At 55.4% G+C, this 15,215-nt stretch overlaps 1 protein-coding gene across 4 annotated transcripts in view; it reads left to right on the top strand.

Moving 5' to 3' along the window:
- NEK6 (NIMA related kinase 6) overlaps window positions 1-15,215 on the top strand; it is an 85,168-nt gene that overhangs the window by 59,993 nt on the left and 9,960 nt on the right. For all 4 annotated transcript variants that reach the window (XM_015094197.3, XM_042245719.1, XM_060413799.1 and 1 more), the window contains 3 exons: window positions 1,847-1,955; window positions 2,950-3,057; window positions 12,810-12,904. In XM_015094197.3, coding sequence (XP_014949683.1) covers window positions 1,847-1,955; window positions 2,950-3,057; window positions 12,810-12,904 — 312 coding nt within the window. The remainder of the gene's footprint in view (window positions 1-1,846; window positions 1,956-2,949; window positions 3,058-12,809; window positions 12,905-15,215) is intronic.

Genomic DNA, 15,215 nt, shown 5'->3' with positions numbered 1-15,215 from the left:
TCCCCTTCCCCTGCTGAGTCTGTGGCCTTGCAGGCAGAGCAGCTCAGACAGGCAAGGCAAGGGAGTAGGAAGACCCTGGGCCCAGGGTCAGACACACCTGCGGGATGACCTGGGCAGCTCCCTGTACCTCAGTTTCCCATCTGTAATGCACCCAGCACAGTGCTCGGGGCCTGGGAGCAGCTGTTCTCTGGCCTTTCCTGCTCTCTAGCTGCCTCCGGCTTTTGGAGGGAATGGGGCCCTAGGCAGGGCTCAGCCTGGGGCCACACTGAGTCCTGGCCTGACAGGGAGGTGGCTGGCCAGCAGACCCTCTGTCCCAAAGGCCCCCAGCCTCCAGAGCCAAGCAGCACCGCCAGGGCCGTGTGCTGGCGTTGTTTACGATGGATGGTGAAGCCGGAGCTGCTGCCACCCCAGAACCCACCAGAGACTCCGCGCCTTCCTGCTAAATGTCACCCGCACCAATAGGACGTGACATTTAGAAAATCACCACGCACAGCCGCGCATGTCCCCATTTAAATGCTATAATGAGGATTAGCTAACATTAGGGCACAAATAACACCACAGCACGGCCCACTACGGAGGCCTGAGGTGGTCCTGGGGGAGCTCTGTGCCGGGAGCCAGGGGCAGCTGACGCATGAGGTCCCCTCCCAGAATGGAGCCGTAGAAGAGCCTCCTGGGACATTAGAGCCAGTCCAGGGGCTTCCCACTATGACTGTACCAAGGTTGGAGGTGTCCACATCCGGTCCCAGCTCTGCCGCCCCTGCTGGATGACCCTGGGCAATTTCCTGAACCTCTCTGACCTTGGGCCTTCATCAGGTGGTTACTGGTACCATTAGAAGTGGGTTAAGAGCTTGGGCTTCCCAGGTTGAGCTGTTGTAACTCTGCCCCTTACTGCTCCTGTGTGGCCCTCAGTTTCCCCATCTGTGAGATGGGTGCAGCCATCACTGTGGAGCCCAGCACAGAGGCTGCACATGGCAGGTGCTTAGCAGAGGTTAGCTCGGGTCCCGCCTCCTGCCTCAGGCTGCGAGTGTGTCCTGGGTCTTCCCTGTGCCGGTGTGGCTGCCTTGACATGTGGACCAAGTCTTCACCTCTGGCTGCTTTGGGAAAAGATGGTTGCTCTAAGTGAACAAAAACTAAGTTCCACATGACGGGTGGGTGAATTATGTCCCCGACCCCTACGAGCCTGGCCCACAGGAGCTCCCCCGGAGGGATGCTGATCTGAACAGTGGACGAGGGCATGTTCCTGGTTGATTGAGCTTTCAGGACCTTTGGTTACTTACAGATCACTCAGTGCAGCCTGGGTAGGTTTTGGGTTTTAGGCTTTTGTTTTTTTACTTTTTTTTTTCTGGAGTGTTAAGTATGATTTTCCAGGCAACAAAATAGGTTGTGCCTGTTGAAACTGGAAAGTCCATTCCAGACTGTCAAGCCCGCTTCCTGGAGGTCATTGCCACGCTTGTTCATGGTTACATGTGCTGGCTCCCAGGAAGGGAGCTAAGATTTAATCACCAAGCAGGTCTTGGGTGCCCCCATCCTGGGCTGGGCCAGGCCCAGGGCAGAGAGCCCACACCAGTCACTCCTGCAAGGAACTAATCCCTGTCGGGCAGTGTGGGAGGAAATGGACTTGTGTCCAAGAGACTCTAGGTAAAGGGTCATAGAGAGCAGCCTTCAAGATGTGATCCCAGCATTCCTTCAGAGAAGCCGTCAGGACATCCCCTCTGGCCAGGCCGGCCCCGCCTTCAGGGAGCCTGGTGCTGAGGGTGGACACGTGACCCCTGGAGCTGGGATCCTACAGTGACCCTCCCAGGCCCGTCACCTGAGCCTGTCTGTGTGTCTGTCTCCCCCTCCGCAGTACTTCAAGAAGCAGAAGCGGCTCATCCCGGAGAGGACCGTGTGGAAGTACTTCGTGCAGCTCTGCAGCGCCGTGGAGCACATGCACTCCCGCCGGGTCATGCACCGTGGTACGTGCCAGGGGCCGCAGGACACAGCCTTCCCCTAGGCTGCTCGGAACAGCCTGAGGAGGGCAACCGCCTTGTATCCCCATCCGGTGGGTGGCCAGCATCTCACCTGTCCTTACAGCGTCAGAGAATGGGAGTGGGCGACCTCAGACTTGACGGCACCCTGGACCTTATGCCCTTGTCAGGGGCCTCCACAAGGTGAGAGCACCAAGTGCCGTGTAGTTGCAGGAACCTCAGAAACAGGGGCCATGCTCAACACATAATCTCCAGTCCCCGAAACCAGCCCGGAGCCAGCAAGAGGGGCTGCAGCGAGGGTAGGGTGGGTGGAGAGCCTGGCAGGGAAGTCATGGCTAGTTCCGGTACTGCCGCCAGCTCTGCCTGGGAGGGCAGGAAATCATCCCGGAAAAGGGAACCTTTCACTTGGGCTTCGAAGTCTTAGTAGGAGTTGGCTGGACAGAGGAGATGAGTGTTTCGAAGAGCTGACATCATCCTAGACTGTGAGCAAAGGGCCTGCTGGTGCCTGGCAGAGCGCTGTGTGCTTTAGCTAGATGCCTTTACTCATTCCTCCATTTGCTCATTTTGCCCGCGTTGATCCGTGTCTGCTGTGTGTGAGGCACTGCCTGGTGACTGGGGAACAGCACCTCCCTGAGCGCCTCCTTCATCTGTTATACAGACCTGCATAGAGTACCCACTCTGCTGAAAAAGAAGAAACAGAACAAAAATCCCTGCACTCCTAGACCTCACAGCAGCCCTGAGCTGTAGTGAAGTTAGACCCATCTTACAGATGAGGAAACTGAGGTTACGTTTCTCAAAGTCCCGCAGCTGGGCAGAGACAGGGCCAGGGCCTTGCCCTGAGAGAGCAGGACTGGGGACTAAACCCATCACCTGAAGGGCCCCACTCTCTGCCCACCCCCAGGCCTCCTCCTCCCTTCTTCCCCTCACCACCAGGCAGCCTCACTGCAGACCCCACACCAACCTCCCTCTCCTTCCCCTGCAGACATCAAGCCTGCCAACGTGTTCATCACAGCCACAGGCATCGTGAAGCTGGGCGACCTCGGCCTGGGCCGTTTCTTCAGCTCAGAGACCACCGCGGCCCACTCCCTAGGTAAGGACAGGCCATTCACACCCCAGCAACCCCCAAAGTCCTGGATGACGTGGGGAGGTGCGAACCCTGTCCCCGCGGTGCCTTTGGTTAGAACCTCAGACATTCTTCTTCAGAACGGTGGCCAGAGGGGAGTAAACCCAAGGACTGGAGGAGCCCAGGATGCGACCACCCGTGTCCTCACAAGCTCATGTTTTAGGGATAGGGAGGTGTGGCTCTGCGATCGCAGAGACCACCATGTCATTTTTCTCATTGCTGCATGGTGTCCCATTGTGTGTGGGTGTGGTGGTTTTGAAGCTCTCATCCCCATCTGACCCTGGAGGACCCCTGGCCTGGTCTCCCTAGCAGCTGGTGCACCATGGCTCTTCTGTTAGGTCAGAACAAAAGGATATTCAAGGACCCGCCAACACGTGAGATCGTGACACTTCATTCATTCATGTACATTCAGCCCGTTCCTCCTGCTGGGGATGTTTGGGCTGTTTACAGCTTTTGGCTTTTAACCCGGCCATTTCAAAGCTACAGGAGCCCAGTGCTTTCATGGTGGAGGTGACTTTGTAGCTGAAGTGTGGGGAGTGACTAGGAGCCGGTGAGGTATGGAGGAAACGATGGCATGGGGAGGGTCGAGGGCCCTTGGGTGGCAAGGAAGGCAAGCGGGGCCTCGAAGGCTGAGCTCAGTGGGAACACCATCCCAGGAGTGCGGGGGCACTGGGGGCCCAACACCGGAGGAGACTTGGAGGTCACATGTGTGTTTCGGGTCATGTTAAGCACTGTCCAGCTTCAGAATCCAGATATGAGTGAGTGAAGTTGCTCAGTCGTGTCTGACTCTTTGCGACCTCATGGACTGTAGCCTACCAGGCTCCTCTGTCCATGGGATTTTCCAGGCAAGCGTACTGGAGTGGGTTGCCATTTCCTTCTCCAGATATGTGAGCAAATGCGAAACTTGGACCACTGGAGAATTTTACATTTGATTAGAAACCAGCGAAGTCCCCAGTGTGTGTGGAACACAGAAGTAGGGTCCCTTGGGTGCTGTGACCAGGGCTGCGTGGGAACATTTCAGGCCAGGGCAGGGTGCAGGGGCATTTCCCCAACCCCCAGCAGTTCCTGGCTCTTTGTCGTGGCATCTGCAGGGGACGGCGCCTGAGACTCACCTCCCGCATTTGGTGCCGCATCCACAGGAGGGAGCTGGTCTCGTGCACAGGCCGAGCCCCTCGAACACCGCTCTGTTGTCTACTCGCGTCCCCCGCACTCCGTGGCCCAGCCAGTGCATCTCTGGTCTTCCTGTGTGCTACACCCCCGAGAGCCTGCGGCGTGCCAAGAGACACACAGCAGCCTTCTGGAAGACACGCTTTCCTGGTGGAAACTGTCACTGTTCATACAGGTCCCTATGGCTCGAGGCTCTCAGGGTATAGCACACAGTCTGGAGAAACAGGCTAGCTCAGAGATCAACAGCTCCCAGCTGGGAACCGGACAGACTGTAAGTGTGTGTGACTGTGTAAGTGCGTGTGTGTATGTGGTTGTTTTGAAACCATCGTCCTCATCTGACCTCAGAGGACCTCTGGCCCGGCCTCCTTAGCAGCTGGTGCACTGTTGCTCTTCTGTTAGGTCAGAACGAAAGGATGTTTAAGGACCCGCCAACCCTTGAGTTGGCGATGCTTCGGTCATGCCTCAAGCAGATGTCAGGGTCCATAGGCTCCTTCCTCTGCACTGATGAGGAATCTGAGACCCAGGGAGCTTGAGGGACTCTTCTGAGTTCTATAATGGCAGAGCCGGGCCCTGATGTGGCCCTCCCGGTGCAGCGCCCGGTTCTTCCAGGAGCCCAGGGTCGGGAGCCCTGGAAGGATCTGCCTCCAGAGCTCGGGCACTGACTCCCCGTACCTCGGAGGAAGCCGTCTCTTTCTCGCTTCCCCATATCCTTCTCTTTGGGAAAATCATTGTGTCTTGTCAGCTTGGGACTGTTTACCTCTCTGGTGTAAGGGCTTCAGAAAGGCCAGAAATTCAAGAGAAACGATCAAAGAGCAGAGTTAAAGCCACTGCCTCCTGTCCCCTGTCAGTCAGGTCCCAACCCTCCTCTGTCCCGCCGGGGAAAAACTGCGGCACAAGTCAGAGCTGGTTAAGATCACATCGTTAGGAGCGGGCAGAAATGCGGGCTCGTCCGACAGTGTGAGTTTATCGACTTGGACTGGTGCACTTATTATATTAATGAGAAGGAATTGGAACTTGGGAAAAGGCTGCCCGGGTAAGCCAGGCTCTTCCCACAGCCTCTGAGTGGTTGTCGGGTCTCGTGGTAGGCGGAAGGAGCCCTCCTGGGGCCGTGTGCCCATCGAGTTGAGAGGCCCGCACGGGCTCAGCAAGGCCCTGTGGCCAGAACCAAGGGCTAGGCCCCACGAAGGTGACAGTGCCAAGCCAGAGCCCAGGTCTGAAGTCTCAGAGACCAGGAGAAAAGACACCCTTCCATAGCGAGGTTCCACACACAGCTGTCTCGTACACACACTCTGTGGGGCAGAAGGCTGCACTAACTGCAGGTGCTTTGTGACTCAGGAAGGACTTGGGGGGCAGAGCCTCCCTCACACCCCGTGCGTGGGTATGAATTATTCATCCGTTGCCTCTCTGTGCACCTACTATGTGGGGAATGTTCCGAGGCAGCCACGTTGCCCCAGCAACCACCTTGTCTCCAGAGGCTGCTGACCCAGGGTAGGGCTTATGCAAATCCCATCTCCTCCTGCTGCCTCCTCCCCCAGCCCCCTCCCCGCCTCCATATTTGCTAACACGAGGCTGGCATGAAAGGGCATTAGTCATGCCATGGCCGGGCTGACAGGTGCGGTACCCAGCGGTGGCAGAGCGGCTGCCTCAGTGTCAGGAATAGGAGCCGTAATTAGAGCGCGGAACAGAATGAGCGTCAGACGAATTACCAGGCAGCAGATCATATTTGTCAGGAAGGATTGCATACATAAAAATTAAGTGACAGTACACGCCGGCATAATGAAAGAAAAATGAAAGATTTGCCTACACACAGCTCACAAGCTACAAGCAAGTGTCTCGCTCCGAGCAACGGCAGCAGCTGCAAGACAAATTGTGGGGCTGGGAGAGCAGGCCCTGCCCGCTCTGCCTCGAGACCCGACGGCCTCGGGCTGGGATCGGGTGGGAGGTGAGGCAGGCTCACATCCAGCCCAGTACCGTGCCCCACCCTGCCTTTCAGGGGGGCTGGAGAAGACAGGTCTGGTTGGGGGCGACCCTTGTCAGGTACCCACAGTCAGGCTGTTTTCCATGTCACCGACCCCTGGCCTGGCTGTGGGGCATACATACCTTCTCCGTTCCCCAGGCCAAATGCCCTGGTCCTGGGCTGGGTGGGAGATGTGAGGTTATGGGAACATGAGGTGATACCACCTTTCCTGCTCTCAGGGGGTTCCCGGACAGACCCAGGGTGGCACTGTGTGGGGGACAAGCAGAATGGTACGTGGCAGGCCCACTGTGTGCACAGTGCTGGGCTGTCTGATTCAGCTGTGCCCAAGGAGCAAGGGTCCACTGGGGACCTGGAGCTGCCTTGGCCCCTCCCAGGGGCTTTATTTCCCTTTCTTGAAGCCGCTAAACTGACCAAGGAGGTGTCTTAACAAGACAAGCTTTAAAGGATGCTTGAAAAACATGTTGCATCTTAAAAATGTGTCAAAATCTTTTGACAGATGAGGAAACGGGGGCAGAGAGCAGCGCTGCCATATCCCTGTGGTCCCCGGGCAGGGAGGGGCTGGGGAGGCCTTTGGGGGCTGGAAAATGTGTTTAGCATCTTCCCCACCAGCCACAGCATCTTCATGTCCCAGGTGGTACCTTGCTTAGTGCTCTAGCTGCCCAGGGAGGTGGGAATCCTCAGAACTCGTTAATAGGGGAGGAAGCACAGGTGCAGTGAGGCGAGCACCTTCGCGTTGCCAGGTGGCGCTTCAACCAGAACCACGTGGCAGGCGAGGCGTGGCCACGTGGTGGGCGGGGCAGTGCCACGTGGCGGGTGAGGCGCGGCCACGCGAGCGTTTCCGCCCAAGGCTTCCTGCGCCATCTTGGGATGAGCCCCTGATAATCTGGGAATGTGGGGAGCCGTGTAACCTGGCAGCGTCGGGCTCCCTCACTTTTAGATCTGTTCGCGATCCTCCATGGGGGAACTACCAGTAGGCAGATATTTAGGGATGTAGACAATATGGAATCAAGTCGACGCTGGTAAAAGTACAGTGTTTATGAACATGGCTGCTTCTCGGGAGGGCTGAGTGTGGCCTGACTTCGTGTCGGCTGGTGACTTAGGAGGACTTAGTGACAAACGGTGGCACACGGACAGAGTGTTCGTGTGTTGCGGTCCCAGTGTTGGGTGGAGCTGGGAGAATCTGGAGAGGCCCCGGAAGCTGAGGACCTGGCTTTTCTCTCTTGGGGGATGAGAAGCCTTCGGCCCGAGGCAGAGACATGGCGCCTGCCTTGGGGTGCAGGATGTGGGGCGAGGGGCAGTGAGAATGGGCAGGGCAGGGGGGCTAAGCCAAACCTTTGTCCAGGTGAGGTGCAGCAGCTAGGACAGTGGCCAGGGGGCCGGGGAGGAGGGGGCCCCCTCAGCAAGTGAGGCCTGGTGTTGGGGGGGGTCAGGGAGGGAGTTTCATGGGTCAGGGCCTCGTGCAGCACAGAGGAGTCTGGTCCTCACTGGCTCCCCTGCCCTCTTGGGCACCCCGAGCCCTCCTTTCCTCGGACCACCCCGCTCCATTGCCCAGCCCTTGGGGTCTGTGGGGAGCAGAGCCTTCCTAGAGCTGTTGCTTCCTCCTGTCCGTGTGCCAAGAGTTCAAACTATCCCCATTTTTCTGAGACAGATACCAGAGCTCCAGAATGTGGCGGGGAGGACCCCACGGACCATTGAGTTCACCCCGTGTTCCACTGGAGGCAGAGAGAGAGGGTCCGGCTGTCTGCTCGCCAGCGGCTGCAACGGGTCCAGGCCTGGCTGGGGTGCCGCTGAGATGCGTGTCAGCGCCCCACCCCCTTTCCCAGCTGTTTTCAAAACCACCATCCAGGGAAGGAGTGCAGCCCACAGATGCCAGCCTCCCCTTCATGTGAAATCTTTGCCTTTTTCATATCTAATGAACATGTTTCAAACACCATGAGCATTTCAAAACACGGCAAAGTTTGTTTTGACAGGAGTGGCGCATCTCGGGAAGCGGGGCCCTTTAATCAGCCTCCGCTTTGAGGTTCCGAGTTCTCCTCTGATATCTGCCGGGTTTGAAATCTGGGAGTTCTAGGTGAAGACGCCGGGAAGGTCAGGGTTTGTTGGGCTCCTCTTTCATATGCAGAGCTCTGTCCCTGGAGGGGAGGGTTGGGGCAGGGCTGGGGGCTGAGAGGCTGATGGGGAGATTGTTGGCAGGGGATTTGAGACCCTGGCTGTGCACTTCTTGCATCTGAGCATCTCTGCGAAGGCTGTGTCGCTGCTCTGCCGCTGGAAGTGCCCACGGAGGTCCCCGCCTGGCGTTTAGGGCCCCTGTCTGCAGAGGCTTCTCCCCCTGCCAGCTTCTCCCTCTCTCCCCTAGAACCCCTGGGGGCTGGGGTCACTTCTCCAGGGCCTGCTGCAAGCTTGGAACTCCTTTGAAGTCTCTCATTTTATCTTTAATAAAACTCATGCAAGTTGTGCATTATCTTTTGTAATGTCTGGGCATTTACTGTGGGCATAAAAGTAGAGTTTCATAGACTTCATTCCCTGGAAAAGCTGGCAAAACGGGAAGAGGTGCTGTTCACCCCCTGCAGCTTTGTAGTTTGAAGAGCCCTACAGTGAGACAGAGCACCCCAACTTTAAGATGCAGAGGTCCCACCCCTGGATCAGGGAACAGGCCACACTTCCCTCTGTTAGCACTTGGTGGATTCATGGCTCCACATTCCTGAGCAGCTGAAAGGAGGGCCGGTGTGGGAGGCTGCAGTGTTCCTCTCAGTTGTATGATATGCTCCAGGAGGTTGTGGGAGATGCAGGGGCCCAAGTTCCAGCCCTGGAGCTTCTGGTCCCACAGGCCTGGAGTGGGGCCAGGGGTCCAGATTTTTAACAGCCTCTTTCAGGTGATCTCGTTACAGCCATTGGTCAGCTGACTCTTTCCTTGTTCAGCTGCCTCCTCCTGGACACTTGCTGGGACAGGCAACTCACTACCTCCTGATAGACCCACACCTTGGAGGGTCCGGCAGAGTGTCAGGGATCAGTTAACATTGGGATGCTGATGGATGGGTGGACGGACAGACAGAAGGATGATGCATGACTGGAAAGACGGATGAATGGATGGAGTATGTAGCCCTGGCATTTTAGAAGAAAGTACAAATCTTATTAGGATATATTTGCCTTTTCCACCTCATATCCGGTGGAAACGAGTAAAAGCTGAAGGAGCAATAAAAAGGTAGAAGGTTGAGAGGAAAGCAGAGGAAAGCCCCCAGCTTTCTCTCTCTGGTGCCTCCAGGCTTTCACCCCAAGCAGGGCCGAGGCAGGCATCTGAAACCTCAGCAGAGGGACAGGGAGATAAAGGAAAGGCCCCGACTCCACTGAGCAGCTGGCCCTCCCTGCCAGGGGAGGGGGCACTTTAACTGACCTTGAGAAGCCCACCAGGAAGCAGAGGCACAGACTGAACTGGAGGGCAGGCCGGGGTGGCCAGCAGGGGAACTCAAGCAGGGGGACCAGCTACTCAGTCTTCACTTTCAGATGGGCCTGGCAAGGCAGCCCCACCCAGGCCAAAGCCTGACCACTCAGCAGGTCTTCTCTCCCCCAAGTCCCTGCTGTGGGGCCCAGGAGGATCTAGAATAAGCGAAGGGTGAGACAGGGTGGGAAGAGGTGTCAGGGCCAGCTGACACTTCTGGCTAGGGGGTGGCGTTGGGGGTGGTTGGCCAGGGGTCTTGGTGCAGCGCAGCCAGACAGTGCACCTGCTGCCCCTCACTGAGGACAGGGCCTGTGACCTGCGCCATCTCTGTGTGCACCCCATCAGCCCCGTGTGGTGGTTCTGTGTGGGAGATGGTCCTCACCTGGTAAGCATGTCCACCCACAGCACCCCAAGTGCTGGATCGCTTGCCATTTGGTCTGAGGTTCCCACTGTTAGGAGAGAACTGTTTGGATTTCATCCTGTGGTTTGGATATGACAAGTCATCCATTTCACACTTGCCCGTTCATTTTCATTTTGCTCCCTTGTGACCGAAATATACAAGGGGTTGCTACTAGAAGTGCAGTTTGCTTATAGAATCCCACATGGGTTCATTTGCTGACAGCTCTTTCTGCTAAGTAGCAATTAGCCCCCTGATTTCAGCCATAAAGTATGCATGTAGGATGACACAGTTCTTAAAACTATTTAAGTGATGGCTGCTGTCCTGGTTTAAAGATTATTGCCATCAAACAATGCTTGGTAACCCAGGAAAGCAATAATCAGCTAGTCCCTCGGACAGATATAAGTAAATAGTGCGTTAGGCTGCATTTAAAAGTGTTTATCCTGATACATACTATCTGATACCATGCAGATGGGTTCATTGACTTGGTGACTAGATGCTTAGAGGGCACCTGCTGTGGCCTGGTCCTGGGAGGGCACTGGGACACTTTGGTAACAAGATCCTGCTCCTGGGGTGCTCAGGCCAGGAGCAGGAGTTTCCAACACTGTTCATGGCCTCTACAAGACGGGCACAACAGAATTTCTCACCCATCTCCAAAGAGAGGAGAAAAGCAAGAAGATCAAACAGCTAAACTTTCTCAATGTAAGACACTGTCATTGAGCTTGAGTTTTCCTCTTGTTTTAGTGTTAAACTGAGAAGTAGTGACATGAAGTGGTAGTTGGGATTTTGTGTTTAAACACCTTTACTTGGCGAAAATAAGTTGCCTTGAAACGCCTTTGGCCCATGACAGCCTGAAGTCTAGGCCCCTGCCTTGAGGCAGCCGTCACTTTCCCAGTCCAGCTCATCAACAGGCCTCTTCTCCCCCAGGGTCCCCTGTGTTCCCACATCCCTCCTTCCTAGGGTCATCAGTCCACATCTCAGTCTCAGCCTCTGCCACACTGGACTGTGGCTGCCTTCATAGTCCCTGACCAGAACAGCCCCAGCCACCGTCACATTCATATGGCCAGTATAAATGTCCTCCATGTAACAGTCTTTAAAACCTGGCCTCCTGAACAGCTGTCCTTCAGATGGACTGATATAAGAATTTCAGATTATAAATCTGTGGTTGCAAATCCAGGTTCCTATGCCCCCTTGCTCAGCCCTGCCAAATCAGCCACTCTGCTGCAACTTGCATGCCTCTGGTGATGGGGAGCTCACTACCCACCAGGAAATCCTTCCATGCTTGCCCAGCTCTGGTCTTTAAGTGTGCTGCCTCTGCTTTTTAACTGAGACATGATATGCACACAGCAAAGCTCTCTCAAGCCCTTTCCTGATGGTCTTCTTTTGTTCCTGGCTTCTTTCCCTCAACATTGAGTCTATGAAAACGGTCCCTTTTGTGGTACGTACCTGAGATTTGCTCTTGTTTGTTGCTGTTCAGTGTTCACTTATGTGAAAAGACCACATTATCAATCTATCCTTTCTGCTGTTGATTACCACTTGTTTCCAGTTTGGGGCTATTACAAATAAAGACATTCTGCAAATTCTTGATCACGTCTCTTGATGAACAGAGTACTCTTCTCTTGGGCATATACCTAGGAGAAGAATTGCTGGATTTTAATGTTGGCAGTGTGTAACTGTAGTACAGTAGATACTGCCAAATGGCTTCCCAGGGTGATGGTGTTGTTTTATGGCCCCGTGAGTAATGCATAAGGGTTCCAGTTGCTCTGCACACCGCCACCTTAGTTATCTAAGTCTTTTAGCTTAAACCATTCAGGTGGTAGATGGTACCTCATTGTACTTTTAATTTGCATTGCCCTAATCAGTAATGAGAAATATAGCTTCATTTCACGTGTTTATTGGAGGAGACTTGGATAGTCTCCTCTTGAAATGACCCTTCAAATATTTTGCTAATTTGAGAGAGGGTGGGTGTTTGTCTTTTATATGTTGATTTACAGAAGTTTAAAAATACATTCTGTCTATGAGATCACTGTTGGGACAATTTTCTTTCTGTCTATGGCTTGCCTTTTAACTCTCAGTGGTCTTTCATGAACTGAAGTTCCTAATTTTAATGAAGCCCAGTTAATCAGTCTTTTCTTTTATAGTTAGTATCTTTTCTGTCCTGGTTAAGAAATCTCAGGCAGGACATGTTGATTGGTGCTAGTAGCCAAGGGTGGTGGCTAAGAGTTCAGTTTCTAGAGCCTGAAGATCTGGGTTTGAACCTCAGTCCTGTCATTTTTCTGAGCCTCGGTTTCTCTGTCTGTTAAATGGGCTCACATGCCATGGTTGGTCAGCAGTCACCGTGGTGGTTTTCACTGCTGAGAACCTTATCTGAACTCTTCTGGGATTTAAGCAGTCACTTTTAGATGATACTTGGTCAGTTGCTTCCCAGAGCCTGACCTCTGTGTCCCCCTACCCTGGGCAATTAGAAAGAACACCAGTCATCCGCCACCAAACCCCAAGATGGATTCTCAGGTCTGGGTGAGTCCCTGTTTCCAGGAACTTCTAGGGCCCCACGAGTGTGGGGCCCTCCAGTCTGACCCAGCCCTCTCACTTGTCAGAGGAGGGGGCAGGAAGAGAGGGCAAGGGGGCTGCCCAGGATCCCAGTGAGGCTGAGGTCAGGCCCCTCCCCTCCCCACCCCACCCCCGCCCCAACCCCACTGCCCAGAGCATGAGCGCCTGCCTATCCCTTTGCTATGTTTCAGTGGGGACGCCGTACTACATGTCACCAGAGAGGATCCATGAGAACGGCTATAACTTCAAGTCTGACATCTGGTCTCTGGGCTGTTTGCTGTATGAGGTGAGTGTATGGCCCACGGCCCAGCGGCATTTAGAGGGGTGAGCGTGATGGGCACCCAGCTGGGGCAGGGCTCACCTCACCAGCTCGGTGGAAATCTGGGATGCACGTCTGCCTGTGGCATTGGTACCATCTGGGTCTGGTCCTTCACCAGTCCACTCTGCCCAACGTCAGCCTGATTAGCACTGTCAGGCAGGAAGGGGTTGGAGGGATGGCCAGTGGGAGGCTGGGTGCCATCTCGCCCCTGGGCTGCTCAGATCTGGGAAGGGAGACAGACTGGAACCAGATAGAGTGTCCAGTGTCTGCTTGTTGATGGAAGGAGCACAGGCAGGGGGATCTGGTTGCCCCGGTTTCCCTGGTAACCAGGGTGATTCTGTTCAGTGTCTGTCCTTTACCCATGGACCAGACCCCACGCAGGGCCCCTGTCAGCTCAGGCCCATGCCTCTGAAATGCTCCCCACCAAGAGGGGGCCATGAGCTTCTAGGTTCAGACCATGGGTCACCCTAGAGACCACCAGCCTCTCTTCCTGAGCTGTGAGATGGAGCTACCAGATGGCCATTTCCAGATCTGGTGGCCAGCCTGGATAAAGGGACAGGAATGTTTCTGAGTCTTGTTAGGCTCAGGCATGAGACAGCATGACCTTTGCTGCTGCTGGGGAGGCAGAGCACTTCAGTATCCCCAGGTTGGCAGCCACACCCGCCTGCTGCCGTGGCCCACCCCTGCTGGGCAGGTCTCGTCTGTGAAACGGCAGGAGCAGCATCCTGCGTTGTCACAGGCCAGGTAAATGGAATAACATTTCATTTCATTTCAGGCTTTGAAGGGCTTTGAAGACCCTCCAGGGCTGAGAGACACCAAACATGCTTTGGGTTTAGAGTTGGAATCTTGATTATTTTTCTGCTTTCCTGGGATGGATTTGAGCGTCCCTGAAATCTGGCTTAGAACCAATAAGCTGAAGAATCTCCCAGGGCAGCGACATGTTGGGGTAGCATCAAGGGGCCACCAGGAGTGTTTTGGAGTTGCAGAGACTTCTTTGTTTCCTTAGGAGTTCTGGCCCTGGGAATTGACCTCGTGGCCCGTGGGTATAGACTTCAGGAGTCAGCTGCCCGCTGCTGAAGCGCCAGGACTGGGGTGGCTATGCCGTCAGTCTCTTGGCGCTGAGATACCTGCTCACTGCATTACAGATTAAGGCTATGAGATCCAAACGCTGATCCCTTTACAAGGTTTAAACTTCACAGCGTCTTTTTAAGCCAGTGGCCTGCTGTTAGTAGCAGACATTTCATTTTAAAGAGTGGTCTTGTGGTTGAATATGAGGCCACGTGGAAACGTGGCCCTGGTGGCGTTTGTGCCTGAGTCCCCTTCTCCTGGAGGTGTGCTGTGTGGGTGTCCCACTGAGCCCTCCTGACGGTCTGTGGGTGCGCCAGGCCCTGGTAATCAGAGGTGGGGAGCAGACTGTGTTTCCTGGGCCTCACAGGGGCGTCTGTTGTAGGTGAAATTTTTTATAAGCACCAAACAGGAGTAGCCCATGGAGGTGGTGCCCCCTGGGAGCTGCAGTGCATCAGGGCACAGGGGCTTCCCCCGCCGCAGGGATGAAGCGGGCTGAGCTGGACTACTTCCCACATGGGGAGCTGTGTGGCGACTGGGTGAGAGAGACGCGGGGCCTGGTGTGGGCCCCGACCTCAGTCTTTGCCCGTGAGGGCCCAGGAGCTGCTGGTGCAGGTGTAACGGGCTCACACCTGGCTCATGAGGTGTGGACAGCACCCGGCTCAGAAGGCCCTGGGCAGTCTGGGGGCAGGTCAAGGCATCGCTCTTCCTGCCCCCCTTGCTGCCTCTGAGCCCCTGAGCCAGGGCACATGAGCAGCTGGCCACATTTCCCTTCTCGATTTGGCCAGCGGGGAGCCAAAGGCCAACTGTCACCCGTCCCCACAGAGACATGGACACTCACCTAGTCCAGGTGGCTCTCTACTTCTCTGTGCTGTGTTCGGGATTTCTGTCACTTCCTGCCTCTGAACCACGTGAGTCTCCAGATGGAAACAAACAGGCCCGCAGGTGGCTGGGATATAACGGCCCTGCTGCTGTCCTCGGGGCTCCGGAGCTGGTGCCAAGCCATCCGCACCGGTGCCCACTCCCTAGAGGCAGACGCTGTCCTCGAGTCCCTGCCATGGGTGCCTAAACACACGTATAAAGAGGGAGCATCCATAGGGGCTCCCCAGCCTGGAGGGGCGGGTGTATCTCAGTATTGATTTGCTGGCACTGTGTGGAGCTGTGTGACTCGCAGCCAGGCACGGAAAGTCAATGAAATCAGACGAGTCCTGCA

The sequence above is a fragment of the Ovis aries genome, chromosome 3 (assembly GCF_016772045.2).
Source record: "Ovis aries strain OAR_USU_Benz2616 breed Rambouillet chromosome 3, ARS-UI_Ramb_v3.0, whole genome shotgun sequence".
Taxonomy (NCBI): Eukaryota; Metazoa; Chordata; class Mammalia; order Artiodactyla; family Bovidae; genus Ovis; species Ovis aries.
Note: the sequence above shows the minus strand (reverse complement) of the source record. Positions and strands in the feature narration are given on the sequence as shown.